General features: G+C 35.1%; 1 protein-coding gene across 1 annotated transcript; it reads left to right on the top strand.

Moving 5' to 3' along the window:
- The first annotated feature begins 6919 nt into the window (after nucleotides 1-6919).
- LOC127790284 (conserved oligomeric Golgi complex subunit 1) lies at nucleotides 6920-19224 on the top strand. The gene is given in 7 exon segments (XM_052319694.1): nucleotides 6920-7554; nucleotides 7557-9490; nucleotides 13339-13533; nucleotides 14984-15264; nucleotides 16361-16540; nucleotides 16805-16982; nucleotides 18556-19224. Coding segments are annotated over 7 exon segments (3261 nt in total). The 5' UTR covers nucleotides 6920-7235; the 3' UTR covers nucleotides 18730-19224.
- The last annotated feature ends 47 nt before the right edge of the window (nucleotides 19225-19271 follow it).

The following is a 19271-nucleotide window of genomic DNA, read 5'->3' as shown; positions in this document are numbered from 1 at the left end:
TAAATAAATACATGATGTATCATAAAATTACACAAGCAAAGTATTTGTCAAGATATTTTCACCTTTGATCAACCTCACCAAGTCATATTCGGTTTTGGTTTTTTTCATCATGGCACTTTTTGTCTTGAAGTTTTACTTGGGTTCGATTTGACCCAATAAAAGAATATTTCGTATATTGAAATAAGTATTTTCAGTTACAATCTCTAGTCCTTTAATTTTTATATTATTATTCTACATTTAATTTTAATATTATAATAACTTTACTGGTCAATGCTAGAGCAATCTCATCATTTTTTTTTGGTAATATTTTAAGTTAATTATTCAAAATCCGAAGGCGTTTCACCATGTAGTACATTTCATTTATGCATTATTGGAGTATTCATGCAAAGTGCTTAACCATAATTTGATCTATTTGTCCCTTTGTAATTTTTCCTTATTCATTTATCTACTTCACATTGTGATTATATATAATATTAGGCCCAAGCACAAACACACACACATATATATATGAATATGTAATCTTATACAAATCAACCCACTCTTTACTTTTTGTTCTTAGTTTTGACAATTTAACTAGACTTTGTGAAAATATACATTTATAGAAGTAAAATGTTGTGTTGAGAATAAAATGAACAATAACATGCACTAGTTGAAACTTGAACCTAACAAATCCAAACTAATGTCTTGGACAAATGTGAAGTCTCGTTGGGACGAGGGGATACGACTTTTAGTATTTTGTTTTTATCTCCCTTAACTTTTAAGATTTCTTCATTTACTTATATACCTTTCAATTTTATTTTTTTTCATTTACCTTCTTTAACTTTGAAGATTTTTCATTTACTACACTATACTTTTCAAGTCTTTTTCGTATGCATTATGGTTTCTCAAGTGACTTTTAAAATTTATTTATATATTTTATAAATATGATTCCCAATATCTTACACTAAAGAAAAAATAAATATAATAGTTTTGTAAAGATAAAGAGATACATACATATATTTTTTATGTTTAAGTATTATATTTTTATTAGGCCTATACTAATATATATGAATGTAGATAATAATACTTGTATGTTAACCTTTTGGACCCCAGCAACAATACTTCTCACTCTCTGCCTTTGGTATTGGCTTCCAGTTTGGTTAATATACATAGTTCAGTTCCAATTCGAAGAATTTCAAAAACTATGCACTACAATCAGATTTGTTTGGGTCTTCTCAAAAATGAAATTTTATCAACCCTTACACATACTATATATATACACTTTGGATGTATCTAGAACCCATATTAAGATAAGGAATTTGTAGTTATTAGGATGTCAAAGCAAATTCAATAAAGAATTGGCACACGAAGGTAAATAATCTAACAGTATAATAAAAATATTATGGATGCTAATTTTAAATAATAATACAACATGACATGCTGGGTAAATTTAAGAAATAGGTGGACAGTGAACTGCGTGGAGTGGATAGAAGATAAAAAGTTAGAAAAAATGAACTAAAAAAGATAGGTTCAGAGAATAGGTGGGTACTGAATTTTAATTAGGTTGAGGCTAGCATAGGTCGAAGTCTGTAGCCCCTCTTGAATCTGCCCATGATGACATGTAAAATAAGGCAAATTTTAGTTACGAGAAAATTGTCATCGCTATCTAATTTGGTCATTTGTCCAAACATCCCCCATTATTTGTTTTTTATCATAGAGACATATGTGTATTTCTTTTACTGCAAAGACCCCATCCTTACATTTTAGTACAAACGATATTAATTAAAAACAAATTAAGGTAAATCAACCAACTTGTTCTTAATCTCTCTATCTAATGAAGAAATAAAAGAAAAAAATAAAAAATAAAAGCTAAAAAAAAAAACCTCTATTTTGCTATTCGACCAAACTAATAGGGTTTTAGAATATTTTTATTGTAATGTTAGTGAGAAAATGAGAGGGAGGCAAAAGAAACAAGAGATAATGACTACATGGTGGCAATAATGATCTTTTTTTCATAACCACCTCATAGTGGTAAATCTCTATCACCAATGAATTTTTTTTTCCCTTGCAACAATTATTAGTCATGACACTTTTCTTCGTGGGGTTGCTACTAACAACTTTGGTTGAATAACATAACAAAGGTTATGTTTTTAACTTTTTTTTTATTCTCTAGTATTTTTAATTAGATAGATAGATTGAAGGTTGTTTGATTTTGACATAATTTAATTTTAATTAATGTTGTTTTGTATTCAAATTTAACGAATTAATGTCTTAGTACTAAAGAAAATTTATAGACCATTACGGTAAAAAAAAGAAGCCACAATGGGTGTTTAATTAAAGGTCAAAATCGATCAAATAAAATATATGCAACACATATATAAAATATAATTTTTCCAACAAAATGTCCATTTAAACATTAATCTGATCAATGTCATCATCCACCTTATTGTTCAACAACACAAGAAGACAAAGGGTTACTATATTATAGAAATGAAACTGAACTATTTTATATATTTTTGAAAAAAAAAATTAAACTTTATACTCTTAATGTTTGAAATAATTGTAAGCAGGAGGAATGTTCTCTTATCCAGATTGAGTTTATCCGACACGAGCATGTAGGAGACGGGTGCGGGAGGGGGTGGGGCCCACACCCTCTCTAATTTTGCCCATATTGAACAAACGTTACACTATCCGACGTGGACAATATAATAATTTCGTTGTGAATAGTGCTATTAAAATTTTGACAATAACACTAATTGACTTTGCAAATCTCGTTGCACTAAAGCCCTTATTATTAAGTTAACCTTAATTAAACTTTTTAAAATTACTAAAATACTCTAATCTCTATGTCAATCTTTTATCTCTATTTCTCTTTCTCATTCAAATTCTAGTAATATGGTTGGAAAATATGAAGAAGTTTTGCTGCTTGAGTCCATTGCCATGTGTAGAAGAACCACGACCCTAGTGAAGAAATATCTCATTATCGATTGTTTGAGGCCATTAATCACAAGAGTAGGAAAATATCTTGTCTTCAATGTTAGAGATATGCTATAATACTAGATCTATACGATATTTAGAAGGAATCTTGATGGATTATTACACATAATATTCTTAAGATGACATGTTATCTTCATTCATAAGTCTCTAATTTTTCATAAATGAGTTCTAGATTTTTTGTTAAATATTTTATTCTGAAATTGTTAAGAATATGTGGACGAGATTCTTTAGTACAAGAAGTCTTAAATTGTTTATAGTCCTTACCTTCCTTAACTAAAGACTTTAATCAAGCAAGTATGGACTAATATAAGTGATTATTACTTTGATTAGTCTGGGATATTAATGATAAATTGTGGTGAGGCGTATGTCACAAACACGAGATACTCGTAGTAAATATGTGGGTGGTTGTTGGTTGAACAACACACTAAACATGACATTAATTACGAATCATATGGCGAAAGGGATTAATGATTTCTTATTAGTTGTTATTGTGTAACTAATCATCTAACTTGAAACAACACAGATGTCTTATGTATTGGTGTGTGCGATTTATTGATAATACGGATTCACCTAAATGTGAATTGAGAATGTTTACTGTGTGGTATCGTTCAGTTAGTATATAAAGACAAGTGTTTGCCACATAGAGGTGAAGCAAACGTCCTATGCGATATTCTGTTAGTCTATGATATGAAAAGTCATTGGTTGATATATGATTGATTGAAAAAGAGTTTTCAATATGTCATTCCATCACACTAACTAAGATATATCACATAATATCACGTTAGTGAGTTTAATCCGCTCATTACCCTCATTTACTCGGGACATTTTACTAAAGTGAATGAATTATACGTTAATCATCAACAAAATATGTTCACTCTAAATTGACTTTATTGCCATTTGTATTATGTTGATATGTTGCTAAACATCACTCAAGATCGTCAAGGTATCTTGAGAATGTGAAGAGATTTTCAAATAGATTGAAAAGCTCGATTGATATAAAAAAAGTTTGATATTTTTTTATTGTTATTTGATGATAAACCTAAAAATAAGAACTGTGGCACTCGTGTTGTGTTATTTATGTTATCAAGAGGTAATGGAAAGCTATTAAGAGTTAATGGAGGTCTAATTGTCATTAAAAGTTAGTGACAAACTTATATGCGATTGAGTAAGAGTCTCTGAGAGTAAACACTAAACTATCGATTGTTTTTCAAAAGTTGAAAAATTATTAGTTGCTTAATAAAAACTCTTAATAGATTTTTTTGATTGATTGTATGTGTAATGTTTAGGATTTAGTCGAAACTCCACCAACTCCCATGCCACTTTTTCATGCTCTTGTGTTGCACCATAAATCCATTAATCCTTTTCACTTTTTCATATAAATAGTGAGATTATTGAAAAATAAGAAAATAATTTTTGGTTATCGCTATCTCAATAATTCTTTTTTTTTTTTCCCTTATCTCAATTTACTCGCGTGATGAGTTTTGTTTTTTGAAAACAATAACATATTCAAGACCACACATTCATTTGTAGTCTTCAAGTAGCTCTAAAGAAGCTTCAAAAGTTTTGGAAACTTGCTTGGTGTAAACAAATTAAGTCCTCCACAATTCAAGAGGAAAATGTTAGCTTATTAGGCGTCTTCTACTTTGAACACTAGTTCTTGGTTCTTCAAAGAGGTAACATTTATCGAAGAGTTCAATTTTGTTGCATAGTTATTGCACATTACTAATACACCTAAGCTTTATATGAGTTTTGTGTTTTTTTTTTTTTTTCACTTTATACATTAGATGTGAAAATTTTTAAAATTCCAACAAATTTGTACAAGAGAAATAATAATCTCTCTCTTTTATCTCTTTCTTATATTGAACCTCTATCATCTCAACATATGACCACTCCAACACCAACAATAGATTTAGGCTAAAGTTATGATTCACCTCCTACTTAACTGTATTTTTTTTAGAGTTCATTCTTAATTCTCAAAAATATTTTTTTTTAAATGTATATTTTAAATATATAAATATATTATTTATGTTTTGTGCATATAATTTTTAATTTTAATGCATTTTTATATATGTATATACATTTTTGTTGTTATTTTTTGATTGTTTTAAAATATTTTTGTAGTTAAAACAGAAATTTAATATTTTTTCTTTAATTTACCCATAAGGTTTAAAATGGGATATCAAATTTAAAAGGCTAAATTACAAATACAGTAATCTTTTAGATATAATTTTCAAGTGAATATTTAATTTTACCAATTTGCTAATTGTTACGAGTATTTCTTGAACTATTTCTTATGGGCTAGACTCGACCCAGCAAATCGATCCAATCTCCTGAAACCCAATAAGCCCAAAGTCGAGTTTGTCAGAACAAGATCACATGGTCACATGTCACTGAGACTTGAGCTCAGACCACGGAACCAAATGAGCTCACATCGATACTTCGAGCTTGCTGACCTAACCAAGCGAGTTCTCAACAATACTTCCAGCTCGCTGCCTTAACTATTCAGCTCGCATAATAATAAAGTCGCTAAATAAATGGAGGTGAGACCCACATACTTTACCTAAGGCAAACTAGATCCCTGATGATAGGGAATCCACTCCCGATTTTATGGAATTGATAAGAACAGTTTGTGTTCCATGACATTATCTTTCTATTTATGGATTTTGTGAAAATTGTTGTTATACATATTTCATGCACCACTTCTTATGGGCTAGACTCAGTCTAATAGGCCGGCTCAATCACCTAAAGCCCAACTGAGCTCGTCAAACAAGCTCATATATCACTGAAATTTGAGTTTAAATCACGGAACCAAGCGATCTCTCAGCAAGCTCCTAGTAAGACTTCCAACGAGCTCTCAGCGATATACCCAATGAGCTGCCCACAATGTTTATAACTCGTTGGCCAATAATTCAGCTCGTTGGTCAAGCTATTCAGCTCACATAACAACATTATTGTTGAAGAACCGGAGGCAGAGACCCACCTACTTTATCTGATGCAAACTAGATCCCTGGTAATACGGAGCCCCACTCCCAATTTTATAGAGATTATAATGACATATTGTCCCCGTGATATTATCTCTACACTTTTGTATTTTATGCAATTGTAATACCCTTCACTATAAATAGAGATTAAGAATACCATTATAAGGGAGATAACGACTATAATAACATACTGTTACTTTGTCAGAATATCTAGAGAATAATCATGGAGTAGGCATCATTATGGCTGACCTACGTAAAAATCTTTTGCATACGTTCTATTCTATTCATCCTCATTGCATTTGAGCTTATTTACTCATTGAGGGCTTACGAATTATGGTCGGCTGATTCTAAACGTCGACAATTGTAAATACCCCACACTATAAATATGGGTAAAAAATATCATTGTAAGGGGATGAACAATAATGATATATTGTTATTTTGTCAGAACAATCAGAGAACAATTGTGGACTAGGTATTATTTTGATTGAACCACGTAAAAACTTCCCTATGTACGACTTGTTATTTGTTTTTATTTGTTCATCCTCTTTACATTTGTGCTTATTTTCTCGTTGCGGGCCTACGAATTACGGTCGACCAATTCCGAATATTGACACTAATCAACCTCATCAATTTATTATAATCATAAAACGTTGTTAGAAAATTAGTATTTATCATTAAACAATAAAGAGAAATGACTTGAGTAATGATTTTTAATTATCACATATTTACTCATTTTAAATTCATGGTCGAGTAACAGTATTTCTATTTTTTTTCTCAAGCCATCAACTAAATGCTAAATCCTCAAAGTCTAATAGTTTATAATAATATTATTATATAATTGTAACAAATTAATAAATTAAATTAATGAATTGTTAAAATTCCAAATATATTCTAAAATTACCCAATTTAAATCTAAATTTCTAGAATTATTTTGATGAGTTGAACGGTGAGTTCGATGAATCAAGCACAGCGGTTCCGGGCCAAGTGGATGTAATTTCTGATAAGGCCAAGGCACAAGAAGAAGCGTAATTCGAAGAAGATATCGCAGAGTCGGGGACACCACCGGGCACATGAAGATTGAAGAGGGCCCTAAGCAAGCGTGTAATTGACGGAATATTGTAGAATAAAACCAGCGGTTACGCCCTTCTACTACTTCTCGTCCGGCGACGAAGGAGGAAGAAGAAGATGAAACATGCCAGATCTCTCTATGTACATGCATATATATATTGATTGATTGATTTTGACACCTGCAGTCAGCTACATACAAAGCGTCGCAGAATGCGCCTGGTAGTGCCGTCGCCGAGGGGATCTCCGTCCTCCGCCGATCAACGTCGTAATGGCGGTGGAGGGGGAGGGGGAGTATACAGAGACAAAGACGCGGAGTCTCTTTTCAGGACGAAGCCAATATCGGAGATCCGCAATGTGGAGGCGGCCACCAGGAAGCAGATCCAGGACAAGAGCGAGGAGCTCCGGCAACTGGTCGGCAATCGTTACCGGGATCTCATCGACTCCGCCGATTCCATCGTCCTCATGAAGTCCTCCTGCGAGTCCATTTCTGCTAACATATCCGCCGTTCACCACGGCATCCTCCATTCCCTCTCTCCGAATCAACAGCGCCTTCCCCCAAATTGTTGGCTGCTCCGAGCCCTAACCCTGCCAGAGCCAGGATCTATGGCATCGCCTGTCGGGTCAAGTACCTGGTCGACACCCCGGAGAACATCTGGGGATGTCTTGACGAGTCCATGTTCCTCGAGGCCGCAGCTCGATACATCCGTGCCAAGCAGGTTCACCACAATCTTTTCGAGAATAACAATGACAATAAGAGCAGAATACTGTCCAATTTCCCTTTGCTTCAGCATCAATGGCAGATTGTCGAGAGCTTTAAGGTGCAGATCTCCCAGAGGAGCCGTGAGAGATTGCTGCTGGATCAGGCTGTTGGCCTCAGCATTTCCGCCTATGCTGATGCACTCGCAGCGGTTGCCATCGTTGATGAGCTTGTGCCCCAGCAGGTTTTGTCCTTGTTCCTTGAATCCAGAAGGTCTTGCATTTCCCAGATATTAGTCAATTGTTCCTCTGTCAATGCTACTAGTTCTGAGGTGATCTCTGCATTTTGTGAAGTGATGAAGATAATTCAGGTTAGTGTAGGCCAAATAGGGGAATTGTTCTTGCAAGTATTGAATGATATGCCAATGTTTTATAAAGTCATTTTAGGAACCCCTCCTGCTTCTCAACTATTTGGCAGTATACCAAATCCCGACGAAGAAGTCAGGCTGTGGAAATTGTTCAGGGACAAGCTAGAGTCTGTAATGGTAATGCTTGATCGGGATTTGATTGCTAAAGCCTGCTCTGATTGGTTGAAGAATTGTGCTAAAGAGATTGTTAACAAGATTAATGGAAGGTACTTAATTGATTCCATCAGCAGTGGTCGGGAGCTTGCCTCAGCAGAGAGATTGATAAGGGAGACAATGGACAGTAAGCAAGTACTGGAGGGTAGTTTGGAGTGGCTGAAGAGTGTTTTTGGCTCTGAAGTTGAATTGCCCTGGAATAGGATTCGTGAACTTGTTTTGGAAGATGATGCAGATCTCTGGGATGAGATATTTGAGGATACTTTTGTTGAGAGGATGAAAGCAATCATAGAGTTGGGATATGATGACTTGATCAGAGTTGTTAATGTCACAGAATCAGTTCATGCCATTGCTGAGGCTCCCCCCGGCCAGTTTGATTTCCAGGCCAACTTAAACCAATCTTATTTGGGTGGCAGTGTTTGGTTCACGGACCAAAGCAATAAGAAGGCTGCTCCCTTGAATAGTTCCAGAACATCGACTGAGGAGAATGATCTAGTCAGCTGTCTCAATGCTTATTTTGGAGCTGAAGTCAGCAGGATTAGAGATGCAGTTGACAGTTGTTGCGAGAGTGTTCTTGAGGACCTTTTGAGCTTCCTAGAGTCCCCAAAGGCATCTGTCAGGTTAAAGGATCTAGCACCTTACCTACAAAGTAAGTGTTATCAGAGTGTTTCAGCCATATTGATGGAACTCAAGGCTGAGCTTGAACGCTTGTCTGCTGCCCTAGAAAGTGGAAACCGGGAAGGTCAGTCTGTGTCATCACGGGCTACAATTGTTGAGAGATCTCTATTTATTGGGCGAATATTGTTTGCTTTTCAGAAACACTCAAGACATATACCAGTGATCCTTGGTTCACCAAGGTTGTGGTTGAATGAAACTTTGGGTGCTGTTTTTGGTAAGCCAGTGTCCTTGTTGAGGCATTCTAGTGCCACCATTGATTCTCCTTTGTCTAACAGCCCTGGAAGACAAAGCTTTGATTCCCCTAGAAGGCAGTCCTCTCTGCATACTGCAGCTATGATGGGAGTGAATGATAGTTCAAGTCCACAGCTTGAGGAGCTCAATAGCATGGCACTAGATCTTAGCATGAAATCTCACAACTTGTGGATGTCATGGGTTGCTGATGAGCTTTCAGTAATACTTCATAGTGATCTTAGACAAGATGATGGATTATCAACAAGAAGTCCCCTGAAAGTAAGTGGCCTTAGCTTGGAAAATTACCATAATCAATTTTTCCTTTACTATAGATCTGTTTTCTAGCCTAAAGCCATCTTTACTTTTGCTCATGTCAACTTGTTCTTTAATGTTTGGTGCATTTTAATTTGTTCATTTGATAAAATTTTAAGGTACTTTATTTGATAATGTCATTCTTTCTTTACCCTAATACTTTTATGTTGAGATCTTAACCCCAGCTAATAAATTTAAGAATCATCCTAAAAATATTGGTTTTCAATGAAAGCCCAACTAATCAAATTTGGTGTGGTAGGGTTTATTGATTAGGGTTTTTGATTGAAAAGGTGAAATCAAGACCGAGGAAGGGTTTAGGTTTGAAATTGTTGAATTGTAGGCTTAAGTTGGTATGGAATCTCAAGAGAATGCTTGCATGACTAAAAATTAATAAAATACTATTACTATTAAAGTTTGAGAAAGTTGCAATAAATCTGTCTAAAAATCCTAATACACAATGTCCAAGGCACATTTATGCCTCATTCTTCTTTGCAGCCGCACATTAATTTTCCTGACTTTCAGGAAGTTGGCTTGAAGTTTTTTTGTGCTATCAAAAATTTTATTAATTGAAGTTACACATTAGAAGGCATGGACTCTCAAAAAGGTATAACTTAAAAGGGTAAATTACAAAACAAATACTGAACTTTTAGGTTTCTTTCAATTTTAGAATGAACTTTTAATTTTTACAGTTCACTCATCAAACTTGTAAGTTTGTTACAATCATAGAATGCTGTTAAGAATTGTTAGATTTTACTGTTAAATGATTACCTGGTGAAACAGTTGGATAGAAAAATGTGATGTGGATGTTGATGTGGCTTTTTCTTTAGTTTTGTTTGCTTTTTGCTTTTTTCCCTAAAAATTAGAATTTTGTTGCAGATATGACGTGGCAATTAAAAGCCATATCACATTTTTCTATGTCCAATTCACCAATCAAGTCATCATTTAATGGTAGAGGCTAATAGTTCCTTATGGCATTCTATTGATTGTAACAAACTTACGAGTTCTGTGAGTGAATTGTAAAAATTAAAAGTTCATCTTTAAATTATAACAAACCTAAAAGTTCAATATATATATATATTTTTTTGTAATTTACCCAATTTAAAATTAAGCTTTGCAAAGAAGCTGAAAGCGAAAGGTCAAAATCAAACAGTTCCGACACATAATTTCTTTTAGTTGGAATGGTAAAGTTAAAGCTTGGGAAGCTTATAATTTATGGATAGCCATGGCACTTGCTGTCCTCTTCACGACCATGGGTGTTATCATGTGCCAAATGATCCTTATGTCACAAATTTACCCCTTCACTGTTGCACTGTTAGTTCTACATCTATTGTTCCACAATATAGCTGCCAACTTAAAATTGATTCGGCTCTCGTCTTTTGCTCATGCTGGTATTTGACTGCCCAACATTCTGAGCCATACAAGAAAAGATAAAATTAGAAATGAAGTTATTCGTAATAAGGTAGGAGTAGTGCCAATCGAGGAGAAGATGAGAGAGACTAGACTAAGATGGTTTGGTCATATGAGAAAGAGATCAAGAGACGCTCCTGTGAGAAGAGCTGATGAAATGGAACAATTAGTCAAAAAAAGAGGTAGAGGCAGACCCAAGAAGACTTTGAAAGAGACATTAAAGTTTGATATGGAGTGTATGGATCTAAATGAAGATATGACAAAAGACAGAAATACATGGAAGTCTAGAATTCATGTAGCCGACCTACATAGTAGGATAAAGGCTGGATATGTTGTTGTTGTATAGATGTTGAGCGTGACTATTGTATTAGTGCTAGATTTATCAAATTCTCAAGTCCATTGACATGACTAAATTTCATGTTTTGGTTTTTTTGGGAGTTAAATTTCATTTTTTCCAAACATCCTTTTATTTATTAAAACTAAAACGATGTTTGCAAGCTTTTTTCATGACCCCAAGGACATAGGAGTAATTCTCCTATTGCATGTATTTTTCTTTGTTGTACCTTAGGATGTTATAGTGTTGTATCTACAGTTAAATTTGAATTCTGTATCTCTCTCTTGTTTCTTCTAGTTCTCCCTCCATTCTTCTAAATTCCCCCCCTCCTTTTGTTTTCTCCCTCCCTTTCTATTCTATCGCTCCCAAATTCTTCCATAATTCCATTCTACATCCTTGGAAAACCATAGGAATGCCACATTTGATATCAGAGTTGATTAATCCTTGGTTGTGACTCCGACAAACTCATAGCAGTTAGGTTTGGAATTTGAAGGCAAATTCCGGCTTGTGAAGTCAGAAGGCAAAGCTATAGGAGCTTACATTGGACGTGATTTTCAGTAAGTACATGATCGCAATGGAAATTCAGCCTTTGTTCTATCAACCATTGGAAGGGAATCAAGTAAATGTGAATTCTAAGGTTTATCCAAACCTTGATGCAGCTAAATCATCTACTATGGAGCAAAGAAGGAAGTTAGGATTATGCTATAAGTGTGGGAGATAAATTCAGACCCAACCACTGATGCCAAAGACAATTATTAAACATGGAAGGAGTAAAGGATGAAAACGAAGAAGAAGAACCAACGGGAATTGGGTGATGAAGAAGGAGCAGTTGTAATAAGTTTCTTGGGGACAAGAAACCTCTCAAGAAGGGGGGAAATGTCACGACCCCAAGGGCATAGGAGTAATTCTTCTATTGCATGTATTTTTCATTGTTTTACCTTAGGCTGTTATAGTGTTGTACCTACAGTTAGTTACTAATTGAAGGGATGTAACAGCCTATAAATAGGCCAAAGAAGTAGATAATTGTGGCTTTTGAATGAATTTGACTTCTATTTCTCTCTCTCTTTTAATTCTTCTAATTCTCCCGCCATTCTTTTGAATTCCTCCTCCTCCTTCTGTTTTCTCCCTTCCTTTCTATTCTCTCACTCCCAAATTTTTCCATAATTCCATTCTACATCTTGGAAAACCCTGGGAACATCACAGCTTTCTCCAACTCCCTTACTATTTTATAATCACCATTGGCACCATCCTTGTAGATATCTTGAATTTATCCTTATAACTAGGTAGAATTTTGTTGTGATTAGATGTCAACATTTCCCTCATAATTGCATGGAATTAGCTGCTTTGATGGGCTTTTTATCTGGCTGGAGGAGAAATACCAAATGTCTATCATTCCCTTACATGCAATGCCAACTGGTTGGCATTTTACTGCTTGCAGTCCTTGTAAAAATATAAAAGAACTCTTACAATGAATTCATAAGGGGAGAACAAAATCTTTTTAGGGGAAATATTACTATAGTGTGGCACTACATTTTTTCTGTTGCTTACATCAGTGTTTTAATTCTCCATATGCGCAAAAAGGCCTACATGACTTTTAGCTTTCACCGTTGGCTTTCTCTTACATGTTTGGGAAGTGATTGTGCTAATGAGGTATCCGTAATCTGTTTGTTCTAAATTTTGAGGCACGATGCTCCAATATTTTGGTTAAGTTTGTGTCTTTTTTCTGACTGGGATGCTGACCAAGGTGTAACACTTGAATCTTGTTTATCAAATGTCATATCTTAGGCATTTTATAGGAGGTTACAGGTTGCTGAGAGATATGCAATAGGGAGATGGGAAATATATATAGGAAAAAAGAATGATGTCTATAATAGAGGGCTGGGAAGTTGTAGGGTGACTGAGTATTTCTATCTCCAGTCTTGTCTATATATTTCTCTATGTGTTTTTGTATTCCTGCCATGTTACATGGATAGAATTACATCTAAACTATTGTGTTACATCTGCTGGGGCATTAGATATTTGTTTTTTTTAGTTTATTTACACAAAGCATATTCATATTTTAAGCATCACACAGGGATGGGAGGACACTGTAGTCAAACAAGAGCAATCTGATGAGAGCCAATCAGAGATGAAAATATCACTTCCATCCATGCCTTCTCTTTATATTATCTCCTTTCTATTCCGAGCTTCCAAAGAAATTCATCGGATTGGAGGTCATGTGCTTGATAAGTCCATTTTGCAAAAGTTTGCATTGAGACTACTGGACAAGGTATGCATGCTACTTTCCTGTGTACCTGCCTTCTACTTTTATCTTCAATGAGTGTAGATATTTTTGTAAAATATTGTTGTTAATAGTATCAGTATCTTACTGGAAGCTTGATCTTCAGGGAAAATCAAAACCTCTAACTGTTACATTGGTTCCATTTGATTAATGTAAATTATGTAATATGGTGCATTTTCGATATGATTGATGAGTTCTTACATTTTTACTGTTTTCAAGTATGAGAAATGACTCATAGTCGCTCATACCTATTGGATGGCTTTATGTCCTTTTGCCATTGTTATCATTTAAAACACCTGTAACTGCATGATACAATTTAGGAATAAAAGAAGATTTTCTTCCAGAGCGTACGGGTGAATGTTGGGTATATTTTTCAGTTTCAGGTATGACATGAAATCCCCAGCAGTGTTGATATGCTTGAAAACCTATATTTGGTTCCTCACCTATGGGACATCTCAAGTTTCCTAATTCAACTGTGGTCTTTTTGAAGTGTGAAAACTGTCAAATACCCATTGATGTTGGATAAGTGCTAGATGTGGATGTATTACTTGGTATGTTGGATAGGTTCTCTTCCCTTGCTTTATCTTTGCCGTGAAATTCCATGAAGCTATGGTTGTATAGGATGCAGTGTGGAGAGATTTTAGATGAATTGGTTGGATAAAAGATGCACTAGCTCTCCAAAGGTGGCTTGCTGCCAATGGTGACTAAATAAAGATATTGCATCTGTATCAACAGCATTGATGGAGAATATGGATCATGTTGAATTGCATAAATAGGTAGAGCAATTTCCAAAGAAAGTTTGTATTACCCCATTTGCTTCTCAAGTATTGCCAACTCCAAAGAAGAATGACCATAGCATACCACCATTACCAACATCATTTATGAGAATGCTTAAAAATGGTTTTCCACAAATGAATCGTGCAATAGATATCATCAAATCCACATGATTGCTCATTTCAGTTTTACTCGAGACACATCAAGATTAGATTTTGCATTAAGATTTTTAGGCAGATCTCTCTCTCTCTCTCTCTATATATATATATATATCATCAGCATTGGTGTTTTTGCCTTGAAGCTATGTTCAAAATGATAATACCGTAGACTGTTAAGCTAGCTTGTACTACTTTTCAAGACTTCTATCATGTTTTCATTATTGCAACTGATGGTTCCCGAACCATAATGAGTTTTAAAGAGACAAAATGATACAAAGTACACATGCGTAACTAATTAATTAATCAAGTGAAAGCTATTATACAGTGCCTCAGTCTATATTTTATTGGTATGCCTACTTTAGTACATTTTATGTCATTAATTAATTATTCATGTGTTTTCTTTTTGTTTATTTATTCTCTGTGTTTAATTAAATTAGCTTCATGCTTCTTTGGTTTAATAGCTTTCATAACTCTTCTTGCTTGCGCATTTTGTTTTATTCCTCTAGGTCATAGGTACATATACAGACTTCCTTTCAACTGCAGAAGCACAAGATTCTCAAATGTCAGATAAAGGTGTTTTGCAAGTTCTATTAGACTTAAGATTTGTGGCAGACATTCTTTCTGGGGGTGATTCCATTACAATAGAGGAACCATCCAAAAATGCAAGATCAAAGTTTTCTTTCAGAAGAAAGCAGGATGCAAACCAGTCCAAGTCAGTGATCAGAGGGCAGGTTGATGGCTTGGTAAATCGTCTTTCCCAGAGGCTGGATCCCATTGATTGGCTCACGTAAGCTTTCCTAGTCATTCTTATATGCTTAGAATGCTGTATTATTCATTGGCTAAAACTAATTGTGTTGAGCAAGCAGCAAATGTGCCAATTCTCAGAGTGACAAAAGCTAACATGTCTGGCTTTGAATAGAAGTTTAAATTATCACCTTTACACTCTGATAATATTTTTGGTTCTGAACTGCATACATTTCATGGTTATGAATGTATCAATTTCCTATTTTTCAGTATGTACCCGAAGGAATTCTGAGTTCTCTTATTTTTATTTTGTGCAATTAGTCATATACATAAGATTGACCCCACCTAGTGGGGTTAAGACTTGTGATTTTTGTTGTAACCACTTGCATAAGATTGTGAATTGTGATCTTTACACTATTAAGAAACTCAACTGATCAGAAGATGTTGTAATCACTTGCATAAGATTGTGAATTGTGAACTTTACACCATAAAGAAACTCAACTGATCAGCAGATCTTACCGAACCATCCACATCTTGATCCATGTACGGTATAGAATCTCTCTCTCTCCTGATGAAATTCAATCTGTGGAGTTGTAAAGTAATATTCATGTTTTATCATTGATGACTTTAGTTGGCCTGAGTTTAGATTTCCTACTTGCATTTGGAAAGAATATGAAGTTCTGGAATTATTCTCAAGGTTTTTCCTTTTCAGTTTTAAAGCTTCTTGCCATTTGCAAGAAAACATCTAAAAAGATTTTAAAATCATGAAATCTTGTATTGAGCTGCGTGGCTCTCATCTGTTTCCCAGACAATGAGGGCCAATTTTGTTATGCCCTTCAGAAGAAAGAGCCAAATAGGTGTCTTTTAAAGTCATTTTCAGTGTATTTGATGCTAAGTTGGGAAGCCAGATGTTAAGCCCATCTGAAGAAATGGAAAATTGAGCTGTTAAGTCTTAAGTAATCTTGTTTTTAGAGCTGAAACAGGTCCGCCATGTGGTTTAGCTGAGTATATTTTGCTGTTAGACGCCTGTCATCTCTAGTTTAGGGATTTCTGCTTGACTTTTTTCTCTTAACTTCTTTACTGATAGAACATATTTTCTTTATTTGACTTGTTACTTATTTTATTGATGCACACTTCAGGTACCAGCCATATCTGTGGGAGAATGAGAGGCAGTCGTACCTTCGGCATGCTGTCCTCTTTGGGTTCTTTGTGCAACTTAATCGAATGTACACGGATACTGCACAGAAGTTACACGCTAACTCAGAATCAAACATAATGCGATGCTCCACTGTTCCTCGTTTTAAGTACCTTCCTATCAGGTGAACATTTAATACCTTTTTAGTTGGCTTTCTTTTCCCATATCCTCGTACAGTTCTTACATTTTTTTATCACTGATTGTCCTCACCGACCACCATACTTCTTGAATGAGCAAATTATACATTTGGCGACTTCTTCAACATGATAAAGACATCAGTTTCTTTATTTTTTCTTTCACTAAATTTCTATGCATGGATGTACTTCCCAGTTTTTATATAGAGATATATGTGTGTTTGTGTATAATTAACTGTCATATTGGTTACCAGTGCTCCCGCATTGTCTTCAAGAGGAACAACTAAGCCATCTATTTCAACTTCCATGGATGACGTGTCATCAAGAAGCTCCTGGAAACGTCATATAAATGAAGAACTCTCTCGAAGTATTGATATTGACGATGACTCAAGTTTTGGGGTGGCTGCACCTTTCTTAAAGTCTTTCATGCAGGTAAAGTTTCCTTCCTGGACTATTACCTCCTTGGGACTGTTTTCTTGTCTTACAGTTGCACTTGAACATTCGGATCTTTTAGTTTAGGTATGGCTAATGTTATCTGAAATAAGAATTGTTGCAATCCAGGTAGTTTTACCTGTCAGGGATGAGAGCAATGTATTCTCATTTTTGGGTACATTGGAAAGAGTGTAGCATAGTCTTAAAAAAATGGTGAGAACTTTTGCCACCAAAAAAAAAAAAAAAAAAAAAGTTCCCATAAAATTGACATAAGGACTTGAAAAAAATAAAAATAAACTACAAAGGGTGTTCATAAAATTGACCTAAATCATAAGGGGTCTGGTTGTAAACTTGTAATTTACCCTTTATGTAGGTTGTGACTGAAACAAGCCGTCCATCTTATTGTTGACGGATTAGCTGATATGGAGATGGATTAAAGCTGCTAACTTGAAGCATGATGATATCTGCATTCTCACTTTCAAATTTAGTGATCAACTCCAGTGATCTTGTTTAGATTCTTGACTATCAAAGAATGGAAGGATTAAGCAGAGACTAGATGAGAGAAGAATTAGGGAGGAGGAAATTGTAATTTCTCATAATCCATTTCCATACATTGATGGCTTTTTATACAGTTCAAAATAGCTCTCCAAAACTGAGTCACTCAAACAACTTGCTTAACTGTTGCCTGACAACTAAGATACAACCCTACTGAAGCATAGCTCTCTTCCTCAGCATTACAAGGCTTGCACTTTTATTCATACTGTGAATCTTGCTCTTAGTTGACTCTGAAAGTCACCAATCAAACTGGAAGCTCCACTCTACTTCCTCTAAGCTCTTGTTGACTGCTATCTTCTATCCTTGTGCAATTCTAGTTTTGGTTGGATAACTTGCTATTCCAAGTATCTCTTAGGCAATCTGATCTTCCTGCCATTTTTTCTCCATGTGACTTCCTTAAACCTTTTTCTGCTCCTCTTGCCTTAGTTCAGCAGGCTTTTCAACCATATTCCTCCTCTTTTCCATCAGTGCTGCACTGATGGAATATCACATGACATTGGGGATGCTTTCAGTAGTTTTAGAATTTAAATAATCTACCTTGATTTTGGTTGTAGTGCTGTTATTATCTTGAGCCCTTCTGTTACACTGGGATTACTGAAGGGATGTTTGCAAGTGTGTGTATGTAAAATAGAAAAAAAGTATACGTCTCCCTCAAGATTGGAGTATTGCGATAAATACCAGAGTATTTATTTTCCTTTTGTCTTGTTTTTTTTTTTCCCCCCCTGCTAATTGGGCTTTGAAAAAAAGAAATGGCATCAAGAGAAATGGGGAGATAATTATGCTCATGTTTATCTCAATATTCTGACCTTAAGGGGTTTAGATGTTTCGTAGATGTATCTATATTACTCTTATCTTCTTAGATGACTAAGGTCTGGATTCTCCTCTACTCGCCCCTTTTCTCCATTGCTTGTCGGGCGTTCTTGAAAAGCAGTATTGATCAGCATGCATTTATTTTTTTTAAATGATTATTTCTCTGCCGTTGGTATTTAATGAAGTGATCCCATTGTAATGTGGCCAGGTTGGCACCCGATTTGGAGAAAGCACATTGAAGCTGGGATCCATACTAACAGACGGGCAAGTTGGCAGATTCAAGGCCAATTCAGCAGCTGCCATGTCAACATTTGGCGACATTCTACCCGTTCAAGCTGCAGGCCTCCTTTCTTCCTTCACAGCATCTAGATCAGAATCTTGATCGCCACTCGGATGCATTTCTTTCTCTCTTCAAAGAGACTTGGTCCATGGTACCTACCATAACTGAAGCCAAAAAATTATTAATCTGATTAATATAGCGGCCGGGAAGTTCCAAGTAGTCAAATGGTAGGTTGAGTTGAGTTTTGAAGATGTCTGCAAGTAAGGTTGTTGTTCTCAGCTGGTAGGAGTTCTTGTTTCTTGTTCCAACAATTCAGCTGTAAAGTCACAGCAAGGAAAAATGTAAAAAGAGATGCTGCAAAATCAACAATACAACGTTTTTGTGGGTCTGTATCTTATGGGGAGTACTGCTATTACATGCGATCACAACTTCCCCAGCTTGTCTGTAATGCAAATGCAAAAATGGGCACTAAAGCCAATTCAAGGAATGTTTAGTCTGGTCATAGCAACTTGAGGGTCTGTGTGCACTTTGCATGCAGAGTCCAGTATTAAGTTTGTCAATCATACATTATTATAAATATATCAGTCTTTCTTCTGATCTTCGCTGCAATTATAATTACTACTGCACTTGTTTTGTTAAAACGA

This window comes from Diospyros lotus, chromosome 14 (assembly GCF_014633365.1).
Source record: "Diospyros lotus cultivar Yz01 chromosome 14, ASM1463336v1, whole genome shotgun sequence".
Classification (NCBI taxonomy): Eukaryota; Viridiplantae; Streptophyta; class Magnoliopsida; order Ericales; family Ebenaceae; genus Diospyros; species Diospyros lotus.
The sequence above is the reverse complement of the archived record's forward strand: the minus strand, read 5'-3'. Positions and strand labels throughout refer to the sequence as shown.